Source organism: Charadrius vociferus, unplaced genomic scaffold (assembly GCF_000708025.1).
Source record: "Charadrius vociferus isolate BGI_N301 unplaced genomic scaffold, ASM70802v2 scaffold161, whole genome shotgun sequence".
In the NCBI taxonomy this organism is placed as follows: domain Eukaryota; kingdom Metazoa; phylum Chordata; class Aves; order Charadriiformes; family Charadriidae; genus Charadrius; species Charadrius vociferus.
Window position 1 is genome coordinate 1,423,625 of NW_009646928.1, and position 23,544 is coordinate 1,447,168.

A 23,544-nucleotide genomic window follows, 5' to 3' on the forward strand; every position below is an offset into this window, starting at 1 on the left:
CTTTCTCTTCCTTGAAGCGGAGTGATGCTACCTGGCAATGTTTGTTCTGTGCTTGCAGGATGGAAGAGTGTAAGCATCTCTTTCTGTCTGATAGAAAGCATAACTAATTAGAGGATGTATTGAAGTAAACCATTTCTTTGAAAACTGTTGTGTTTCATGGGTGAATAGTGGACATTACGTCATTTATCTTTACAAAATCATGTATTATTACATGTTTAACATGCATAGTAATTAATATCTTCTTTCAATTACAGTTCATTGCCATGAAAAGGAGGATATGATAGTTTGCCCTATGAAACAGGTTTATATGTGAAATCTGGCAGGTATGTGTATTAGCATGTGTGGCGACTATGCAAACCAACACTAAATAATACCTATTACTTCTTTCTTAAATATTTTTTAGCCTGTTGGTAATTTAGGTGTATAACTGAAATGTTACTAAAGTAGATGGGTTTGTAGTTAAATTGTAACAATTTACATAAAGGGCTATCTGCTAAGTTACCTTTAAAGATAAGCTTTAAAGTTTATGGAAAGACCAGGGAATCAACCCACTTTTTCTCATTTGTTGGCACTGTATCCTTGACTACTCGGTTTTGTCAGCTGCTTTGTTCTTTTTTTTTTTAATTGTGGCAACTGGATCGTTATTACAATGTATTTTTATTCCAGTAACAAGTTGTCTTAATATGTTTTCAGGTACTTTTTGCAATTAGTCATGTTGCGTACGAATAGAATTGTAGAATAGTTTGGGTTGGAAGGGACCTTTAGAGGTCGTCTAATCCAATCCCCCTGCAATAAGCAGGGACAACTTCAACTAGATCAAGTAGAATACTTTCTGACTGACACGTATGTTCAAAACTTACTATGTCTCTATTGGGTTTTGTGTACCTTCCTGACAGAGCTTGTAATCCAAATTCTACTTGAATTCTGGGTATTTAGATTCTCAGAAGGCAGAAATTCTTGCCCATGGAATATTAAAATAATCTGTGGATGATGATGTATTGATAATTTGATGCAATATTTGTAAAATTTGTTTCTCTCATTTTTAATACAGGTAGCACAACGACCTGTGGAATATGAGTGATGACAAACCCTTTTTATGCACTGCCCCTGGATGTGGCCAGGTAATGGTCTGGCTTGAAGTTATTAACATTGATCAAATAAAAGTAAACCAGTGAAATGTATTTGTAGGGATCGAAGAGAAAGGGACTTATAATAGTTGGTGGAAAGTAGCTCTGTTTTGCTGAAAAGCGGGTGACAGCACAAATTTCTAGCATTTTGTGTGTTTATTCAGAAAATGCTATCTATAGAAGAAAAAAAACTAGTTAAATTACCCTTTCTGAGCTGAAAATATATTAATTTGTTAGCCCTGCTTTATTTGCTTTCATTTAAAAAAAAAAAAAAACTAAATCAAGAAACATCCTGATTTGTATCGGGTAACCTGCATTTCTCGGAATATTTCAATGTTAGTGGGGAGCTCATTGTGAAGCTTGCTTGTCACTAATCTTCACAACTATGGTGACTGCAAATATTTAATGGCATAATTTTTGTGTATATTTTTCTATATAGGAAGATGTTAACAGTATGCATGACAATATATTTCAATTCCTATTGTAGTTTTAATGTATTCTATTAAATAGTATTAGTAGATATACAGCTGAATGTGAGCAGAAAAGTATAAATATTGAGTGTTTTAGCAGATGGTTGCTTAAAAGGAAGCCGTCTTAACACTTTAATTTAGTAAACTGAAAAGAAATGAATTTGCATTATCTGCTGTATGAGGTGGACATCCCTGCATCCTTTACATAGAATTTCTTAAGCTGAATTTTTTCATTGTATTAGTGCACTTGGATTTACTTAGAGTTCAAAATATTTTAATTTCCATTCTGAAAACTTAGTTTTTATGATGAATGACAGCATTAATGTTATATTAATGGAGCCTTCTGTATTTAAAGTAGGAAAGGACTAAGATTTCTTATTATGTCTAATATGTTCAGAAACATCAAAAGTAACAGAAGAGGACTGCCTTCTCCAAAGCGACATGTTTGTCCCCATCCTATTTGAATCTCGTTTCGATGTAAGCTATGTCAGAAGTGGTTTGGCAACTAAATCTCGTAGGAGTTGCATCATGGGGCTAAAGCAATACTTGATTCCAGTGAAGGAGAAGAGAGAAGTTCATGTCCCTGAAAATGGGCGAGGCTTCTCCAGATGCCAGCTCATACTCTGGAATAGAGAGCGGGAATCAGGATCTGGATCTGAAGATCCTGTTCCCTCTGAAGGAGCCTGTCCATCACATAGTGGGGACAGAAAGATGTATTTAAGTCTTAGTGTGATAGAACACCAAAGTTTCTGGCTGATGCTGTATCTAGAGATAAGGCATAGGAGCCATGTAGAGCTGGGCGTTTGGAACCCTATGCAACAGAGTTCTAACAAAGAAAGTGTTTGGCCTGTTTCAGGCTGTCTTTCAGTGATCCTGCATTTTTAATTTCTCTCTCAACTCCACACATACATGTCCTTTCTTACGGAAATATTCTGAAAGACTGCTCTGAGGTCAACTAAGCTTTTTGTATTGTTTTCTGAGAGATGGCACTGGGTGTGATCTGTTAAAAGATATATGTAGAGTGACTTAAATTATTGAGGAGTAATCAGAAATATAATTTAGGACTCAAATACTCACAAAGAAAAGTAAGAATTTAAATATTTTGTAAAATGTCTTCTCTTTAGGAAACCTGCATCTTGGGAAACATTTTCTTAGATTGTATCAATTGAAACACTAACTTTATCCACAATTACAGATGCATAGCAAATTTCAAGTTAGTAAAAGCAAGAATATCTATTTTACAGCACCTAGTTTGTCTGCTTACTGTTTTTTTTTTTTTTTTTATAGAATGTACCCCACTTTGGGGGGAAGTATGCACAAAACTGGCATGCGTCTGAAAATTTGAGAGATTTTTAAAACGCTGCTAAGTTCCGTTCATTCACAGCTTTTCAGTTGTCTGACATTGTTCCAGTGTTTCCCATTCTATCTGCCTCTTATTTCATAAAGTAAATGGTCAGGGGCAGGAGCTATACTTTATTTTTACACTATTAAATACAGTGAAGTCTGTGTTTGTGATTACAGATCAATTCTCATTATTGTGCTAATACACACAATACAGAAATCAAATAGTGGTAATCAATTACTAAAGACTGTCAAGATCCATTAGTGTAGCAAATGGCTGTTTGCTAATGGTTGATGAAGTCTGCAGCACTCTGAAATTTTATCTTGGACTTTTGATGAATGCAGGTACTTACACTGTCATTTCCCTTATATCATTACTGTGTAGTTACTATGAACATTGTTTGAGTTTTATAATATTTCTGCCTGGTACTGTTGACCGAGGAGCAAGATGTGTCTGCCTACGAGGGTTGTCTGTTAACATAGCAATGATAGTTTTACTTGTTGTAAAAGTTACTTTCTGTAGAGTTGCATTGCTTTATTCACACTCAAAATTACAACTATTTCTTAAAACTTTCTGCTGCAGCGTTTTACCAATGAGGATCATTTGGCTGTCCATAAGCATAAACATGAGATGACACTGAAATTTGGTCCGGCTCGTAATGATAGTGTCATTGTGGCTGGTTAGTATATACTTTTGTAACTAGTTTATTCACTTTTCTGCTGGAACAGGCATACATGTTATGTATTTTCTGTACATAATGCAAAGACTTACGAGAATATGAAACATTTTCTTCACTGTAGTTGTCTGCAGTGTGTGCTTAGGCAATATTTTCACACTTGATTAACTTTTGTCAGAATTTAAAGCTAGTATTATTCTCCGGAAGAAACTTTTATTTGGATCTGATATATAACCTAAATATTTTCCACATATGAATACTTTAATTGATTAAATTATGTAGTAAGCATGCAGTAAGAACACACACTAATAAAGGGTTTACCTAACAGGATCTGTAACTAGATTAAACTGTATTTAAGTTTTAATTATTCGTTGATATTACTTGTCTCTTAAAAAACACTACATATGTTAAAATTTACATATTATGGTGACATTAGAAGAATGAATCAGTAATTATTATTCTTTAAATGGGATAGTAGAAGAAAGATTTTTTTTTTTTCTTAATTTTAGCTTAAATTCAAAATACTTTTGCTGTATTTCCACCTCTGAATTCATGATATACCCTTGGTCAGTTATAACTAACTATTTTTGTTTGTCCAGGATCAGAAGTAATCACCAATGGATGCTTGGTTGTATTACAAATTTTAAAGTTCTTGAATGAAGATAGCACATGCTAATTATTCTAAAGTTATAGTCAGACTGGTTTATGGGTTTTTTTTCAGTGGTAGAACAGTCTACATGAACTTCACAAAGGCTTTCAGACATTTTCTGAATTTTTTTTCCTTATAAGTGGCTAATTTTTTAGGACGAGCAGATAAAAAAAAAAAAATTGTTACTCTTAAACCAGTAGTTATACATTTTAAAATTCTAAACATGATCCTTGGCAATTATACTGTAAGAAGGGCGACCTGTCAAATAATCAGGTGTTTGAGAATGAAACCATGACAGCGTCTGTCTCTTGCAGCCACATTCCAGTGTATGAACTGTTAGTCGTAAATGCCAGCTTAGGTTAATAAGGTGCACATAATACCACTTTACAACATTTTAAATGCAGGTAACTTTGTGGCAAATGTGGTTATGATAGTGAAATAACAGGAATTTACATAGTGCCAAAAACTTTATAGAAAGACTTTTTTGAAACTGCTTTATGCAGTAGTCACCCAGATTCCAGAAGTCCGATGATTCCAGCTTGACTATAGAGACAACATAGGAGTCAATACAATCTTGTGTACAATATCATGCTTCCTTTTGGAAGTTCCACATGCTTGAAGGTAATCACTACTGTTTTCACAACATAAGAAGAAAGAAGCAAACTGTCCATAGCAAACTGTGCACTTTTCTCTCTCTTTTTTTTTTTTTTTTTTTTTTTTTTTAATCAAGCCTTCACGTAGGCCTTTTCTTTATTTGAGAATGGAGCCTGCTTGCTCACTGGAGTGATCTGCTGTGCTAGACTTGGGACTTGAGAGTACCTCCCTCTGGTTTCTGGACACAGAAGAAATGCTTTGATATGCTCCCAAAACTGTAAGGGGCTTAGTGGTTCGCAAGCTTCTGTTGCTTGTCTCCAGCAGGTGGAGTATGCCTTCTGGCTGGCCTCCCTGCAAGGCAGAAAGAAGCTGCTTGCAAGACAGACAAGAATTCTTAAGCACGTTGTCTCTTTCTGTTTGCTTTTATTCTGAAAAATATTTACGATAAGCAGGTTCCTAAATGGTATTTTAAAAATAAAATTGTGGGGGTTTTATACGCTTCGTTTCAGATCAGACACCAACACCAACTCGATTCTTGAAGAACTGTGAAGAAGTGGGCTTATTCAATGAATTAGCAAGTCCTTTTGAAAATGAGTTTAAAAAGGCTTCTGAAGATGACATTAAGAAAGTACGTTCAAAAACTTTTTCTTCTCAGAGCTTCCACTTTTTGGGTATCAGAAATTGCATTTAAAAAAAGTAAACTTTAGATTTATGTGCTGCTTTCTAAGGTATATCAATAACCATTTGCTGGCTGCTTATATACCTTGTATGGAGAGAATACAAATCAAAATTGCTCCTCTGAAGATTAGTTTACCAAATTAATTTTACATAGTTAGCACTGACAATGGGACACATTGGCTTTGTCTTAATTTTTTAAGTATCTAGTCTATATCTGTTGAAGTTAATCATTAGCTTTGATTGAAATTTCATTAGGCTCTGAATTAGCAAAAAATAAGTCTGAAAAAGTAAAGAGATTTTGCAGAAAGAAAAAAAACATTTGTAAGAAACTGATGTGAAAAGACTGGTGTGTGAACAGTGATTATTTTGGTTAGTTTTAAAATACCGATGTTGTTCTAAGATTCAGTAGTAACAATAATGAGAGTTAAATACTGACTGCATTTAAAGAAGTGTCAGTAATTTGGTTAAAATTATATTCACTATGTGTTGAAGTCACTTTTGCCTGGAAATTATTCATCACAATCTAAACATCTACTTTGTTAATGCACAGATTGTAATATTATAAGAAAAATTTGTACTGTATCTGTTCAGCAACTTCATGTTTTTATGAGGAACTTCCCATACATTTAAATGTGGTTTCTTCTATTTATTTTAGTACTCCCCAGTCATACCTGATTAGGAGCCCAAACATCTAAACACTTCTGCAAATGAAAAGTTTTGTTCAATATCCCCTTTGAATAATTTTGCCTTTGGTTGATTATCTGATTGACTTCCATAGGTAATGATAAAAAAATACATTTTAAACTCTTATATAAAGGTTTTGCAAAATGAGTATCTGCAGTTTTGTTGTTTCAGTAAAGATTTTTAAAAGTGATTGTGAATAGGATGGATTATTATCCATTCCTAACAAAGCCTCACCCTTGCTTTGTTACTGCAACTCTACCAAATCATGATTGTTTTAATTATTTTTTTAACTTTTCTTAAAACACTGCATGTGGTAATACTGATTCTGGATTTATTAATACCGTATCTTCTATGTAATTCACCATTATCTTGGAGGAAGTTATAAGAATTGCAAAATATTTTAAACATTTTGACAATTCGTTTAATTGATGTGAATTTTCCAAGCTACCCTTTGTGTTTTGAGGAGAAGCACAGTCCTGCCGTATCTCTGGTTGATTAATATACATAAGCAGTTATGACAAGGGGTGGAAAAATTTACCATAATAGCACACTTTCTAGGGGGTTGATAGTTCAGGTTTTTTCTGTAGTATTTCGTACTCAGATGTGGTATGAAAAGAGATTCCACTTTTAACAGTCTTGCCAGCCTATTAGTAGTGTATTCTGTAGGAAAACCAGGAATTTAATTGAAAAAAGCATTTGGAAGAACATAAATAGAAGATGATCTTTGGGGGAAGTTTCTTCCAAAAGTATTTGTATAGAAGACTAGACAGGAATATAGGCTTTAAGTATTGCAGTATTGCTTTAAGTATTTTTGTAACAATTTCTTTGTGGCGTTTCAGATGTCCTCGTGGATTTTATCTGTGTAGTAATGTAAAACTTGCTTTTTCAATAATTACTTGTTGTAGTTGGAAATTAATTGTCCATAGTACCTTTCTTAATTTGGAAATGTAGTTAGGATTTTGTGCTTTGCGGCATGTGATAGAACTCTCTTAACTGTAGTTTTTAAGTGTAGCATAGTCCTCCCTCAGCTGTAATTTTCCTGTGACACTTGGGAAGGGAAAACATGAAGAGTGTTTTTAATTCCCTAGAAGAAAATACTTGATCTGAAATTGGTGTTGAAAGAAAAAATGTTTCTGAAGATTCGTAGTCATGCAGATGCGTCTACATCAAGATCTTCCAAACATCAACACCTCCCTGTTGTTATAAGGCTGATATTTCTCTTTAGTTGCTTACATTTTCTTGCATATTTTAACTTTTTTAGAGACTGAGTAATTTTGTTTTACACTGGTGCTCTTAGATGCCTCTAGATCTGTCTCCTCTTGCAACACCAATTATAAGAAATAAAATTGAAGAACCTTCCGTTGTAGAGACAACTCATCAAGATAGTCCTTTACCTCATCCGGAGTCTACTACCAATGATGAAAAGGTCGGAACCCTTTTAATTTTATTTTCCTTCTTTCTGGAATTAATTTTTCAAATCTTCTGACAATCTGTAAGTTTATTGTATACAATGATAGGCACGCTACTTACCTGATTGAAAGGAAAAGAATTTTCATTTGCTATATTCCTGCAGATATATACTGAATTTGTTCAATTCTTTAGTTAGCTTTGCTCACAGCAATTATTTCTTTGCCTCATACTGGCCATCCAGTAAAGCCGGAAAGAAAATAAAATGTAATACTCATGCTATGTTAGAAAATGCTAACAGGGCTCTTTATTCTCTTTTATACATCATTGTTCATGAAAAAGCAAAGAAAGTTCTTTGATTATTTTTTTGTTTTAAATAATGTCAACAGTTTGAGACTCTTCATGTGGACATTTTTATGTTTATCCTATGTCTCACCATAAATTTGTTTTGTAGAACAGCAGGCGATGTTCTACAAAATGTACAGAGATGAATGGGCTGTCTTTCAAAGCTAAGCACCAGATAATTTTGTTTCAAATTTTATATTTTTTAGGCTATACCAGTGTGTTTAAAAGTGGTGATCTCAGGCATTTGCTTATTTACCATTTACTTCAGTACTTCTAGAAGACTGAGGTATTGTCTGTCACTGGAGGATGTTGCAGTCAAATGAGTTTCAGAACTATCACTCTAAAGAAGAAATACATGGTTTAATAGTAATGATAACTTTGATATTTGACTTGCGGTGTTTTCATCATGTGGAGTTCTCTTCAAGAACACAAAACAAAGCAGAATGCATGAAATGAATTCATTATTTCTATTCCTACATCAATAAATAAAAATATTAGGAGCAGAACATAATAAAGCAATATGATTGCTCTAGTCAGTCTCTTTTCTTGGTGCATCTTCAGTGGGCAGGCCACATTTGAGGAACTTAGCTACCTTATTGCCAAAAATCAGCAGGACTCTTTAGGATTGCAGGGTAATTCAGGTTGGAAGGGACTGCAGGAAGTTCCCGGTCCGACATCCTCCTCAAAGCAGGGGTTAGCTCTGAGATCAGACCAAGTTACTCAGGGCTTTATGTAGTCTGGTCTTGAAACACCTGAGGAGGGAAGCTGCACAACCTCTCAGTGCAACCTGTTCCAGCGCCAGGCTGTCCTTGTAGTGAAAGTGTTTTCTTTTGGACCCTGTCTGAACCTCTCTGGTTTCAACTTGCACGCCTTCCGTTATCCTGCGAGCAGGCACCAGCTGAGAATAGCCTTAAGCGTGTGACAAAAATTTAAGAGACTTTCAATTCAGATTTGTCTTTACAAAGCTTTGCTGAGTTTTATTAGTAAGCAAGGAAGAGTAATCATAGGTAATGATGGCAATCATGTAGTCAAAAATAGGTAAAGTAGTTTAAAGGAATACATGTACTGGGACCTGTACTGTTCAACATCTTTGTCGCAGACATGGACAGTGGTGTCAAGTGCACCCTCAGCAAGTTTGCCGATGATACCAAGCTGTTTGGCGAGGTAGACACGCTGGAGGGGAGGGATGCCATCCAGAGGGACCTGGACAGGCTCGAGAACTGGGCCGGAGCCAACCTCATGCAGTTCAACAAGGCCAAGTGCAAGGTCCTACATCTGGGTCAGAGCAATCCCAAGCACAAATACAGGCTCAGTGGGAAATGGCTCGAGAGCAGCCCTGAGGAGAAGGACCTGAGTGTGCCGATTGAGGAGAAGCTCAACATGAGCCAGCAATGTGTGATCGCAGCCTAGGAAGCCAACCGTATCTTGGGCTGCATCAAAAGAAGTGTGGCCAGCAAGTCAAGGGAGGTGATTCTCCCCCTCTACTCCACTCTGGTGAGACCCCACCTGGAGTAGTGGATCAGCTCTGGAGTCCCCAACATAAAAAGGACATGGACCTGCTGGACCGTGTCCAGAGGAGAGCCGCAAGAATGATCCGAGGGCTGGAACACCTCTCCTATGAGGAGAGGCTGAGAGAGTTGGGGCTGTTCAGCGTGGAGAAGAGAAGGCTCCGGGGAGATCTTATTGCGGCGTTCCAGTACCTAAAGGGGGCCTACAAGAGAGCTGGGGAGGGACTTTTTACTAGGGCATGTAGTGATAGAACAAGGAGGAATGGCTTTAAACTGGAAGAGGGCAGGTTTAGATTAAACATTAGGAAGAAATTTTTTACTTTGAGGGTTGTAAGGCACTGGCACAGGTTGCCCAGAGAGGTTGTTGAGGCCCCATCCCTGGAGGTGTTCAAGGCCAGGCTGGACGTGGCCTTGGGCAACCTGGTCTGGTGGGAGGTTTCCCTGTCTACAGCAGGAGGGTTGGATCTTTAAGGTCCTTTCCAACCTGAACCATTCTATGTAAAGAGCTGCTTAGATTAAGCAAATCATAGTCTAAATCTTAAGTCTTCTTTATTTTATTTCTTTATTTCAGAGATTACTTTTTTTTTTCTCTGCGAATATTTATGTTAAGTACTCTAATTTTGGCAGGAGATAATATTAGTGTCTTTATACAGTAGTGGTTCAGTATCTCATTAGCATCATTACAAGTGAAAATTATATCTCAATGCTTGGCAGTGCTTATAAACTTGTCTCATTCATGATGTAATTTCAGTGTTGTCACTGTAACAGTGCTGAAGTGAAAAGCTGCTGCTGCTCAATGCTGCTCTGATGTCTGATTGTAGAGACAAGCTGAGCAAGGATGAGGGTGCTGCTGCTGAATGTGGCCTGCAGAAGTTGAGAAATGTGAGCAGAGCGTTGCTGTTTTCTCAGTTAGATTTTTATACTCTCCTTCTATAGAGGTACTAAAGGAGGGAAAGTTGGTTGGTTGTTTTTTTTTCTCAGGGCATCGCTGTTTTTAAAATATATACCACTGTAACCACTTCATTGGCTGAATATATTTTGGTAGCTTTAAATGATTACAGCCTGTTAATGTATGTGCAAGACAGTTCTAATCTTCCTTGCAGTGGTCAAAGGAATTTCTTAGAGGCTTTTAAAAAATTATGCTCAATTCTCTTCCTAGTTTTCCAAGAGTTCCCCAAGTTCTATTAGGCTTCAATAAGAGTTGATATTCTGCTTTTAATAGACCAAGATACCACTAGGAGTATATAAAGCCTTTTAGCCTTAAAATAATAAGAAAATGAAACCTAATTTATTCTTTGAGAGTCTTCAAACTCATTCTAGTTGCTTATTAACAGTACTTTAAAGAGTGACCCTCAACAGTTTTGCAAGTTGCTTAGTTGTTGTCAGATAACTAATTGCCTAACTTAATTATTTTAAACCCAATTGTTTTCTTACAGTAATAATGAATTACAGTATTAGTTCTGTCCGTCTACATTTCTTGTATAAAGAATTCTGTGTATTCATTGATAGCATTAAGAATTTATTGCATACTTGCTTTTAGGTACAAAATACTAGCGAATAAGCATCTCTGAAAACACTTTCTACAGAAAAGGATAGTTACTTTGTTTAAAATATTTTCCATATCAGTGGTTTTTAATTTCAAGTATAAAAGAGTTGGTGAGGTCCTTTCAATAAGTCTCTGATGTTATTGAATAGGCTTAAATTTCTTTCCTGTTAAGGTGGGTAAAGGTAAGATCACTTTGAGTTAATCTCATGATTGCAAGTTCATCTCTGTTTTTCTTGTTCTTTAGCAGAATATATTTACAAACTGTTTTATTTCAGACAAAATTTATACTTCATTAGTGCAATGCTTTGATGATCAATTAGTGTCTTCTGTTAGACTGGTGTGCCTGTGGTTTTGTTTTTATATGCTAATAAAGTGTTGGTTTCCTTTAGATCCATATTTCTTAAATCCACAGCTTATGTTATTGCCACATTGTTGCAGTGACTAGCACATGCATGTATTTTTCAGTGTAGCATAGAGCAAATTAGTATAAGAAGTAAAGAGGAAGTTGAAAATGCTTTGGTTTCAACTGTATAACAGACTCCTCAGTAAATATGTTACTATGGTTGAGGATCCTTTCTGATCTTTTAAACAAAGCACAAATGCTGCCTTTAACACACAGAAATAATTGTGTGCATGTGAGCTTTCTGTTTGCAGAATTTTATAGATTTATTTCAGAATTTTATACATTGATCTTCTGACCATTGCTGAAATCTGGTTTCTGTCGAGCACTCTTCCTAGTAGGGGATCAAGCCAGGAAGAGACCCAGTTTTACAGTCAGTATTTATTAGAACAGCTGTTGATTAAGCTGATGTTATTAATAGCCAATAAGTATTCACAGAGTGTCATAACTTACATATGGTTGTGGCAACAGCTGGGAGGCCAATGCCAGCTGCTTGCTCAGAGGTGGAAGGTTGTACTGACATGCCAGTGACTTCTAGGTAGGTGTTTAGAAAGCGTTTGAGGTCAGGTTGGATGGCTCTGAGCAACCTGATCTAGCGAAAAGATGTCCCTGCCCATGGCAGAAGGGTTGGACTTGGATGATCTTTAAAGGTCGCTTCCAACTCCAGCCATTCTGTGAAAGCCCTGCAAGGGGTCCGTTCTTTCATCAAGTGAATATATATATAATCCTGTAGTCTTTGTTCGCATATAGCAGCCACTGTGGTTTTGGATATTGTCTGAATTGTACAGCATGTTCATGCTAGCGTAGAGATTCAGCTGGTGTTCTGAGTTTATGAATCGTTGCAAATTTAACAGGTATGGTTTTCTCTGGAGCTTATCTGTTCTTGGGAGACTTTGACACACTCAGCCTCTCGGCGCTTCTGTTCTTGGCCTCTTGTATTTTGGTAGCTATTTCTTCATCCACACGCACAGGTACTTACAGATGCCACTCACACAAACCCATACAGAAGGGGCTGTTACGGTGGTGGTGTTGAGAATGTGTGAATATCTGGTTAGTTTACATTTTTTGTATTAAAGCTATGTACACGGCTCCATGGCTGCTGTTAGCTGACTTTTTCCCCTTTTTTATGGAAATTAGGATTACTTTGCCATAGCTATTCTGTGGTGTTCATATATCTACATTTATATTTATACATATACTTTTTTAATATATATATGTGGTTGTCATGTATGAAGATGTTTCAGGTGAAAGGAAGAAAAAGAACTCTTACACCTCTCTTGGCTATTAGGCACAAACGTGGGTGTTCCTGTGTCAGATCCCTACCATGGGAATGGACTTTGTAGTGGCTCCGTGGTCACAGTAATGAGGCAGGAAAGAGCGAAGCTGAAACCAGTAAAGAATTGACACAGTATTAATTTCTGAATTGACTATTGCCAAAAGATTATCCGGGGCAAGTATTATCCCCTTATGCCTTCCTCTAATTTCACACAGTCAAGAGCAGTTCAGTCTCCTTTATGCTTTCTCTGTGGCTCTTCTCACTGCGTGAGATCTGTATAGCTGTTATACCAAATTCCTTATTTGCAAAGGAGTGTTTCATCTTGTCCTAAGAATATGAATTAGTCGGCTCTTCCCATATTTTTTTTTTTCCCGTTTCTTCAATTCCATACTGGATATTTTCTTCTTTTGACTGAATGCTCACCTGTAATTCTAGGTATTGTGTTCCAATATTACAATGTTTATAAATACTCCAGATTGATACTAAAGAAAAAATTCTTGCTTTCCTCAATACAGTTCACTCTCTTATTCTCCAAAAATTCGCATTCATTGTAAATAGTCTTTTAGGTCCCTTGGCGAAAAGCCTGAATGAACTAATGAAACCCTGATTACAAATCTAGCCTCTGAGCTTTTGAGGGGAGAAAATTTCATCATCTGAAGTCTTTTCTTTTTGAAAGCCTGCTTACAGTTCTGTGAAATGCTCAGAGGAGCACACATTTTGCAATGGATGTATAGGAAGAGAAACAATCTTAAGACAGCTAAGACCTTAAAGCTTTGTGATGAGCTTTAAAAACTTAAGCTTAATTCAGAGCCTATATGACACAAGTATGAGATGTTCTCTGTGAATTACGGTTTAACAGTGGAGCAACTAAAGTCTGCTCGTCTTAAGAGGGTAGTTTTATGTGCCATTGATTGCAGTAGCTAGTGCCAGAAGAATAAATAACTTGGAAAAATCCTGTCTGAAGGTAAATCTGAAGTCTGACAGTATCAAGGATTTCCTGAGAAGGAAGGCATTGGTTACAGTAAGACGTTGGTTACAGTAATACATTTCTAGGTTTTCAGAAACAGCAAATGCAGGTACTAATCAATAATGTACTTTAACTGATTGCTAAGCTAAGAACTATAGTCAGTTCTGTCTACTATTTACTTGCAACTAAGGAAGTTTAATTTCTGTGCTCAAATAATTTCTTCTGCAGTAGGATACGCCTGTATTTTGCAAAGCTATCAATGTAACACTGAGTATTTTTAACTTAGTAGCACTCTAGTTAAGAGAAGTTCATGGGTAAGTGATAAAGGCTTAAAAAAAAAAAAAAGATTATTTTTTTGCTCTCCTGTTTTACTGAACCATAAAATTCCTGTTTCTCTTGTTTAAGTCTGGAACACTGGACTGAAACTGAAAGGACATAAGGACACAATAAAATGTTTTCCTTATTCAGAGTGGGGGTAGACATGATGGTGCTGATAGCACCGTGTCTTTCTTGGCAAAAAAAACCCCAACCTTAATACCTGATCAAAACTGAATTGTAAATAATAGTAGCCTTAGCATAAATTGAGCCAGAGTTTATCATAAAACTAAAATCACTGTCGTTGAAACAGTTTCATTTTGGTTTAAATGATTCATCCAAAGGTGTTTTTTTTTAAATGTTTTTAATTGAATAACTGATTCTACTTGCATAAGGTTCTAGAAATTCTGATTTGTTCCATCAGAGCGTGTTCACTTAGCAGTTGGAATTAATGGTCTTAAAACTTGTAGTTTACAAACTGATTAAGTTTTGTATTTCCTCAGGAAGTGTCACTGCAGCAGACCGCACAGCCTACATCAACAATAGTTCGTCCAGCATCGCTACAGGTTCCTAATGTACTACTTACGAGTTCTGACTCAAGTGTTATTATTCAGCAGGCAATACCATCACCAACATCTAGTACTGTTATTACACAGGCTCCATCCTCTAACAGACCAATAGTGTAAGTTACATAAATCTTAGTAAAATGTTTTATTACAGAATTTAGAAATATTTTGTCTTGTTTACTTTCGGTTACTGTTTCTGCAGTTAATGTACGAATTTGAGATGCTTTGGTGTAACGTGGTGCTTTACTACATATGAAACATACAACTTTCACGACATGTGAAATATAATTCCATGTTCTCCACATCACTAAGTTCATATTTTTTATCTTCAAATAAATATTACATTACAACTGTAAACAAACCAATTTTAAAATAATGTGTAAACTTGTTCTCTTCTCTGGATAAGTTTTCTTTTATATAGTTCATTCCTTTTTCAGTCCAGTTCCAGGTCCTTTTCCTCTGCTGTTACATCTTCCTAATGGACAAACCATGCCTGTTGCTATTCCTGCATCTATCACAAATTCTAATGTGCATGTCCCTGCTGCAGTTCCAGTAAGTAAGCATGATGCTGTATTAATTTGAAAGTGGAGCAGATTTGCATAAGTGCAGCATAGACCTTAGTTTTAAGCAGCTTGATAGCTGTTTTGGCTTCAGAGGGTAGTGCTGTCATATGCTCTCTATTATGATAACATACTCAGGTTTTCTTCATTTTTATACTTTATCTGGTCAGCTTGTTAGACCTGTCACCATGGTGCCTAGTATCCCAGGAATCCCAGGGCCTTCCTCCCCACAGCCAGTGCAGTCTGAGGCTAAATTGGTAAGTGAAAAACTCCATTATTCCTCAAGAAGAATAACTTGAGAAATTAATTAAATTCTATTGCTTTTTAAAACAGCTTTAGTTTTCTTTTGATAGACTAAATTCTGCAAGTACAAATTTAATAAAAGCAGAAAAATAACAGGTGTGTTTATTGTACTGTTATTTCAAATTCCAGCCTATGTTAGTTCTGTTATTAATGGTCATTTTGATCTTATTTTCAATCATTCTTTTAAATGAATTAGATTTTTAACTAAATTTCTTCTCGGTCCTTGTGTTGGAGGATAGGAAATGTTAGTTGGAAGAAAGACAAGATTAGTAGCATGTTAGCAGTGAACATCACTTTCAGAGAAGCAGAATATGCTTACTCCCAAAGGATACGCTGTTTCTTAAAAAGCTAGGAAAAGAAAAAGGTTTTTTAACAATGTTTTCAGAATCTCTACTGAATATAGTCGATTTTTAGTATTAGTCCATTATAGTTTTGTAATTAGATACATATTATTGACAGAGTTAAGAAATTGTTTTGTGTGGAGCTTTTCTGTTGTGTCCAAGCAGTTTTGGGGGCTTGGGAATTATTTCGGAAAATCATGAGTAAAAGAAGCAGAAGACACTTTATTTTGTTGTTTTTTGGTTTTTGTTTTTAAATATTAGTGAAGTAGTTACGGTGGTACTTTGAATTAATCAATAGCTTGAAAAAATTTCTGCAACATTAGGTAGTTCCTTCTCTTTTTTTGCTGTCTTGTTTGTTTTCCAACTGTTCTAAAGTAATAGAAAATCTATTATTAAGCAATAGTTAACCCATTTATGTATTTACAAGATGCCTCTGTAAACAGTACCTGTCTTGTGAAGTAGTCTTCCTCTTCTGACTCTGTGCTAAAAAAGAATCAGGAACACCTGCTAGATAAAATATATTTTTGTACATCAATATTGATAACTGGGAGGATGCCCGTAACATCCTTTTGATATCTCATTTCTCTTGACCTAAACCTGTGGACTTTCTTGCCTTACCCATTTTCTCTCCTCAAACGACGATGTGAAAAACGGTGAGTCTGGCAACACTAATTGTTCTGCTGTCTGGAGTAATGGGATTCCAGTATAGTGGGCACACTATTAAGCGTATGGCTGAGTGGTTTGGTTTACAAGCTTTAAAGGAGGAAAGAAATACATGTACGTGGTGAAGACTTTGATCTCATGTTGGAACAAGCAATCACTCAGATGCAAAGAAAAACAAAGATCATTAGACTTAAATTTTAACAATCTCATTAGTCTTCTCGTTAGAATTTAGCTAATATATGCACTTCAGTGATTGCTTATCTTAAGAAAAAAAACGTGAGACTGTAAAAAGGGTATTTGCAATATTCCTTTTTTCCATTCTTGTCGCTTAATATGAAGCATGAGCAGAATTCAAGAATATCAGAATTATGTATATTTCTTGTGTTCATTTACTTTTATATAGCGCCTATTCACAGAAATAAAAAACTTAATTTCTTATCACTCCTAAAGTAAAAGCAAAAGGAATTTAATGAGAAACTTAATGTTTATGTAGAAGCTTCCAACAGGAAGACTAACTCACTATGCCATGTGATGCATTATTGGCAGATAAGTGATCATTTATTAACTGTAAAGTTCCATGTAATTTTTAAAATTTAAGTCTTTGTGGTTGCAAATCCCTTCTTTTTCATGTATCTCTTGAAAATAACTTTGCTTGCTACGTACTAAATTCTGCAAAGGTATGGTAATCAGGTTTATTTTTCCTGGTTAAGCCAACGTAAGACTTAATATTTAGTTTTACAGCTATTCGTTTGCTTTTTATTTCATTAATACTTCACACTTAAAGTTGAAATATAAGCTATTACACTGAAATTCAATAAGTGAACAGTGTATGTTTCATCACAGTATGTTTCATCTATTAACAGTATACTGCAATTTGTGGATTTCTTGGTATGTTTAAGTTAGAACGCTGGGAACACTTCCTGTGTCCTTTTGCCTATTATAGCCACATTTCTGCTTCATGTTGGGGTGAAGTCTGTCAGCCTAGTATTTGTAGTGTCTTTTGGGCAGAAAACTGGATGAAGGGACAAATCTGTGATGTTCTCTTCTCAACAATTGAAGCGCGGGAGTCAGGATTTTTATAGATTTCTGGAGTTTTCTTGGCTGTTATTTTATTTTATTTATTTATTATTTGGAGAAATTTTTTGTTGTTCTTTATAGACAGACCTTGCAGTCTTCACGGATTTTTTCGTATTGCATTATAAAATATAGAATTTGAATACCTAGCAAATGTAAAAAAAAAAAAAAAAGTAAATGTTCAAATAGTTTCCTAATATTGCAACTGTTCCTCAGCTATTGAAGTAAATTTGGTAATGGATGGGATGCAAAATTTGGAAAGTTAATGTGGTGTGTTTGTTGTTTTGGTTTTTTTTTCGTTTGTTCCAAAGACTTTTGTCACATGTGCTTTTGGCCATCGTTGTTTGAATTTTTTATTCAAAGACCATACTTTTTTAATATGCTATTCTTCATTTTTCTACTATCATATATACGACAATACTATTTCAAGGTATTCTTAATTGACACAAATCTATCCTGTGTAGAAGGCACAACTCCGTATGTTTTGGATGAAGTACCTGGTACAAAACAAGGCAGGAACCAGGCACTTCCCTTTGTTTGTGCTTTGTGCCTTTCTTTACCAAGGCCATTTCTGCAGTTCATTTCTTGCACGACATTTCAAGGAACTAATGTATTTTAGAGTTTTTTAATAAGAAAAGCACTTTTCTTTGATTTCATTCCTCATCTCAATCATTTGCTTTTCTCTTACCTGTTTTCAAAAGGCTACTGTTGTGTAGACTTCCTTTTATTATTTTTTTTAAGTGAAGGTGAGAACTATTTTGAGAAAAATCAAATTAGAGATTGTAGTGCCATTATTTCCTAATGCTATGGAGTTTAATTGTTTAAATATGGATATGCAGAACTTAATTTCTATATTTTTGTTAATGTGAAAACAACATAATTTTCTTCTATTTTGGTGAATACCTGTTGTTTCCTTATGAGTTTCATATACCTAATTGTACATAGAGCATCATATATTTCATTAAAATCGTGAATGAACTTTAGTAAAAGAAACTGACATTTTGATTTCTAAAAGCTAAAGCTTAAAATAACTGGCAAAAGATGTCTTTGGTAATGACCATAAGATGCCTTCCTATAGCACAATTAAAGGTTTTCTTCAGCTATCCTAGAATCATAGAATGGTTTAGGTTGGAAAGGACCTTGAAGATCATCGAGTTCCAACCCCCCTGCCATGGGCAGGGACACCTCCCACCAGACCAGGTTGCCCAAGGCCACGTCCAGCCTGGCCTTGAACATCTCCAGGGATGGGGCCTCAACAACCTCTCTGGGCAACCTGTGCCAGTGCCTTACAACCCTCAAAGTAAAAAATTTCTTCCTAATGTTTAATCTAAACCTGCCCTCTTCCAGTTTAAAGCCATTCCTCCTCGTTCTGTCACTATGTGACCTAGTAAAAAGTCCCTCCCCAGCTTTCCTTTAGGCCCCCTTTAGGTACTGGAAGGCTGCAATAAGATCTCCCTGGAGCCTTCTTTTCTCCAGGCTGTACAGCCCCAACTCTCTCAGCGAAGTCTTAAAACCTCTTAAAGATAAGGGAACTAATATACTTGCTGGGTATTTTTTTTCCCACCATGGACAGCTTTTGGAGACCTCTGTTATGACATTTGAAAATGTTTTTAGATTAGAGTGTCCAAGCTTAATGCATAACAAGTTACTGAGATGCCACTTCTAGAACTCTATTCTTTCTTTGCTGAAATGCTCTTTTCTCTGGTTACCGTTAAAGTTGCCTGACACTAAATGATCACATGAATTCCATAGAGCAACAGTTGGATGTGAGAACAGGTTCACTGAGTGAAATAGCAGATAGAAGAATGTATACCAACTGCAAGGAATAATGACTGGGATGAAAAAAGTCGTAAACAAAAGAGGGGAAAAAAAAAAAGCCATGAGAGACAAAAAAAATTGGCTATGTAGTATGCCAAATCCTTGTGATTGGTGACAGTATTGCAAGAGGCTCTCAACTGAAAAAGCTGAAATTTAGTGGAAGCATGTGTTAAGTACAATCTTAGTGTCTGCTTCAGCACTGAAACATACAGTGCTATATGTGTTTCAGTGCTCTGGGATAATTACATGAAATTAGATTGCATTTTAATTTTATTGTCCAATATTGAAGTTATTGTAGTGAACATAGCTGCTTCATTCACACCTGTGAAAGGCACTGTTCCTATACCTTTGAATGTTCTTGGATCCTTTTCTTCTGTTGCTAGAACTGAAGTGAAATACGGCTAGAGGTTTGATTCAGGCACAAGCTGTCTTTTACTGGTATTCTTTTGAAAATATCCTTGTATCTTGTACTGGGAATGACATTCAGTAAGAGTGTAAATGAGTTCCAGATTTCTGTGGCACACTTAATATAAATCATCAGTTTTTCTGATGTGACTCTGTATTTGTTGTTATGCTAAAGAAACTCACTTCCATACCTAAGCAAAATCAAATGCATGAGTCAGTTTTGTGGTATTTTAGAGGCTTAGAAATAGACGCGATAGTGGGGTGTTGTGCTTTAACCTCAGCCAGCAGCTAAGCACTACACAGCCTCTTGCTCACTCGCCCCTGGTGGGATGGGGGAGGGAATCAGAAGGGTAAAAGTGAGAAAACTCATGGGTTTTAGAGTTTAGAGAAAATTCAATAAAGACAGTTTAAAAAGTAAAGCAAAACAAGGAATTCATTTACTACTTCCCATCAGCAGGCAGGTGTTCAGCCATCCCCAGGAAAGCAGGGCTCCATCACGTGTAATGGTTACTTGGGAAGACAATGCCATAACTCCAAATGTCCCCCCTTCCTCCTCCTTCCCCAGGTTTATGTGCAGAGCATGACATCATATGGTATGGGATATCCCTTTGGTCAGTTGGGGTCAGCTGTCCTGGCTGTGTCCCCTCCCAACTCCTTGGGTGCCCCTGCCACCTTGTTGGCAGACCAGTAGAAGCAGCTTAGAAGTCCTTGGCTGCTTAGCAACAACTAAAATTTTAGTACGTTATCAATGTTATTCTCAGCCTAAATCCAAGACAGCACTAATCCAGCTGTTAGTAAGAAAATTAACTCTATGCCAGCCGAAACCAGGACACTGTGTTTAAAAAAACAAACAAGCAAAAAACAAAACCAAAAAAACTTCCTCACTAAGATGCATGATTCTAAATATTACAGTATTCTTCTGCTTTTTTTTTTTTGTGAGAAGATCTATAATTGTATGCTTTCTGTATATGAAATGTGAGCCATGAGTTACTCCTAGTTGTAAAACATCCTTTTTTTTGAGTGTACAGCTTGTGGATGCAAAACTAGTGTTCAGACCCTTCTGCATGCATTGCAGAAGTTTCTGAAGAACTTAAAAATTGCATTTAACACTGAGTGTTTCACTCTGTCTCCTCCTACCCGTATAAAACCTTTTGTCACAATCCGAGAAATACCTTGCACACAGTGGGCAACCAGTAGGCTTTCTGCAGGAGTTTTCTACTGAGAAGTGACAGAGGGCAGCTTGGCAAATGTTCAGAAACCGACATTAACTTGCTGGAGCCCGGCATGGGACCTTGTGTTCAGCAGAATTCTCCTGACCTGTCTCTCTGCATGCCGAGCTAATCAGCAAACACCTAATGAGCCTACTCTAAAGAAACAGACCCTCTCACAACCTACTTCATTTTCATATGTTCTCTGGGGGTGGAGAGACAAGACTTCATAAGGACTGATGATGCTGCAAAGACCACAATAATGATAATTAACTTGCTGAATTTAGAAGATTATGCTGTTAATTAGTTGCAAAATAAAGATAAGTAATAGAGCAGCAGATGGTAGGATAACACCCAGGAGAAGGAGGGTTATTACTCTGATGAGCTTTTGTGGCAGATATGAAATATGGATCTGAGTTTTTCACAAATTGTTTCTGGAGAATATTATCTTGTTTCTGTGAGCTCTTGATGGAATGATCTAGTCCTACCAAATTTTGACAGATGCGGTGAGGATTTGTTTTCAAGGATATACATGAACAATAAAACCTTGCTAATAAAGACTTTAAAAGCTATTAAGCTATTTGAAAATACCAGTTTTAGTTTGCCTCTAATAACAAAATAATATCAAACAAACCTTGGTTGTCATCAGGTTTCCCCACATAATGCTTATACATTTATTCTAATACTTGTTTCAATAGACTTGATTTTTAAAACAGAGATTCTCATCATATTTGTGGTAACTATCTCCCTACTCACAGGAAGGACAACATTCATGTAGTATTTTACTCAGTATTACCTTGAAACCTTTTAAAGACCAGCTGGATACCTCCTTGTGAAAATCTGTAGATATTCGTCAGATTCTCACAATATTTCTGCATTTGTGGATAATTTTAATCATAACTATTTGAATTTCAACTTTTAAACTCTGTAATATAAAACTAAAAACAATGCTTTTCTATTTCTGTTTCCATAGTACGTTACACTTAATGTAATTTTCAAAAGGGGTTTACTTACAAATTTACAAAATGATAATGTTTAAATGTTAGCATTACAGTTGGGAAAGTTAAGTTCTACTTTGACTGTTTGCACACCCATTGTGCCTCATGGTACATCCGTTATAATGCAGATAGTATTGTGCTATTTCTCTCACTTCATACTGCTGTTTTTCAAATTAAATGTAAACTGCACAAATGTAATAGTAGAAACTTCTTTTCATTTTAGGTTAACTTTGCAAATATTCCTTTAACACAGAAATGCAGAAGTAGAAAGAATGGAGCTAGGCAATAATAACTTGCCTTATGTTCACATTTTTAAAAAAGTCAAAAAAAACCCCAAACACTAATTAGTTTTGTTTCGTCTCCCAGATCTTCTGAACTTGGTCTCTCTTTCACTATGGATATGCTAGTGAAACTTTTTCTTTAAGTAACCAACTTTAAGCAAACACTGCAAAGCATATCCAGGAGTTCATAGACTATTGTTTTGGGGTATTTTTGTGGGAGATGCTTACATCAAGATTTGCTTATGCAATCATGAGTAGAGATCAGACACACTGGCCATACATATACTTACTATGTAAATTTTTATGCTCCACCGCCATTAAAATTACAAGTTAGCTTGTTATCACTGAATTTACATATTCACACACTTGAGTTGGATAAAATCTAACTGTTTTTACTTCTTGTGGCAGTGGAAGAGGACTATACACAGCAAGTTGCTATGTCTTGGTTGAGTAATTTTTGAGACAGTAACTTTTAAAAATCTCCAAGTATGGCGGCTTGAAATAAAAGAAAGCATACCCTTTGAAACCTCAGCAGGAGTTAAAATAGACACATTGTAACTAAATTGTTACAACGAATTTGTACTGTCACTACTGTCTTGATTTTTCACTACTGAAGGTTTGTCACATGCTGCTAAACAGCAAGTTATGATCCAAGAAATACTTCTCAAGTAATTCAGATAATAAATGGAAATATACTGTGAAAAAGCAGATGATAACAACTTATGTAAAGGATATTGGATAAAATTGTCATATTAACATTAAATACTTGCTACTTTCCATAAAAAATATTTTTTAAAAAGTGATTTGGAAGTGGTGTGTTTAATGACCAGGTTTAGTTAATAATTTAAAGGGGGGCTGAGGGGAGGGAATCATCTTATCACCTTTTCAGTTGTTGTAATTAGATCATAGAGTTTGGTTTTGCAGATTTTAGTTGGACAATTAAGAAACTTTTAGGCCTTTCTGTGCCTGTTGAGCTGGAGATGGGGACTGAAATTTTTTTGTTAGCTTGTTTTTCCAAGGTAAATTAGGAAGGTACGAGTTCATTCTTGAGTTTGTTTTAATGCTGTAAAGAAAGTGTTAAAACAACTACCTAAGGGCTTAGGATTTTCAGAGTGCTGTACTTATACCAAGAATTATGGGCATGTTGTCTTAAAAGTTTGTGTCATCCTGCCCTAATGCCTGCAGGTATCCTAAATTTTTGTTGTTGGAGCTGAGCATTGGGGAAATTACTGTAAATTTGTTCTGTGTACTTTTCTGAAAGCACCTTCTTCATTCTGGGAAACTTACAAAGTTGATACGAAAGTGAGGTGGGGAACAGAACTTCATTAACACCAAATTTTTAT

General features: G+C 35.8%; 1 protein-coding gene across 2 annotated transcripts in view; it reads left to right on the top strand.

The window, feature by feature from the left end:
* Nucleotides 1-246: 246 nt before the first annotated feature.
* The window catches only part of ATF2 (activating transcription factor 2), a 42,374-nt gene continuing 19,076 nt past the window's right edge, over nt 247-23,544 (top strand). Inside the window, exons 1-8 of one of the 2 annotated variants that reach the window (XM_009894531.1) lie at nt 247-323; nt 1,052-1,121; nt 3,522-3,618; nt 5,368-5,486; nt 7,518-7,646; nt 14,488-14,666; nt 14,988-15,102; nt 15,281-15,367. In XM_009894531.1, the coding sequence (XP_009892833.1) occupies nt 1,074-1,121; nt 3,522-3,618; nt 5,368-5,486; nt 7,518-7,646; nt 14,488-14,666; nt 14,988-15,102; nt 15,281-15,367 (774 nt within the window). In that variant the 5' untranslated portion in view covers nt 247-323; nt 1,052-1,073. Of the gene's footprint in view, nt 324-1,051; nt 1,122-3,521; nt 3,619-5,367; nt 5,487-7,517; nt 7,647-14,487; nt 14,667-14,987; nt 15,103-15,280; nt 15,368-23,544 lie in introns of those variants that run through there. The other variant, XM_009894532.1, reaches the window with a different exon arrangement.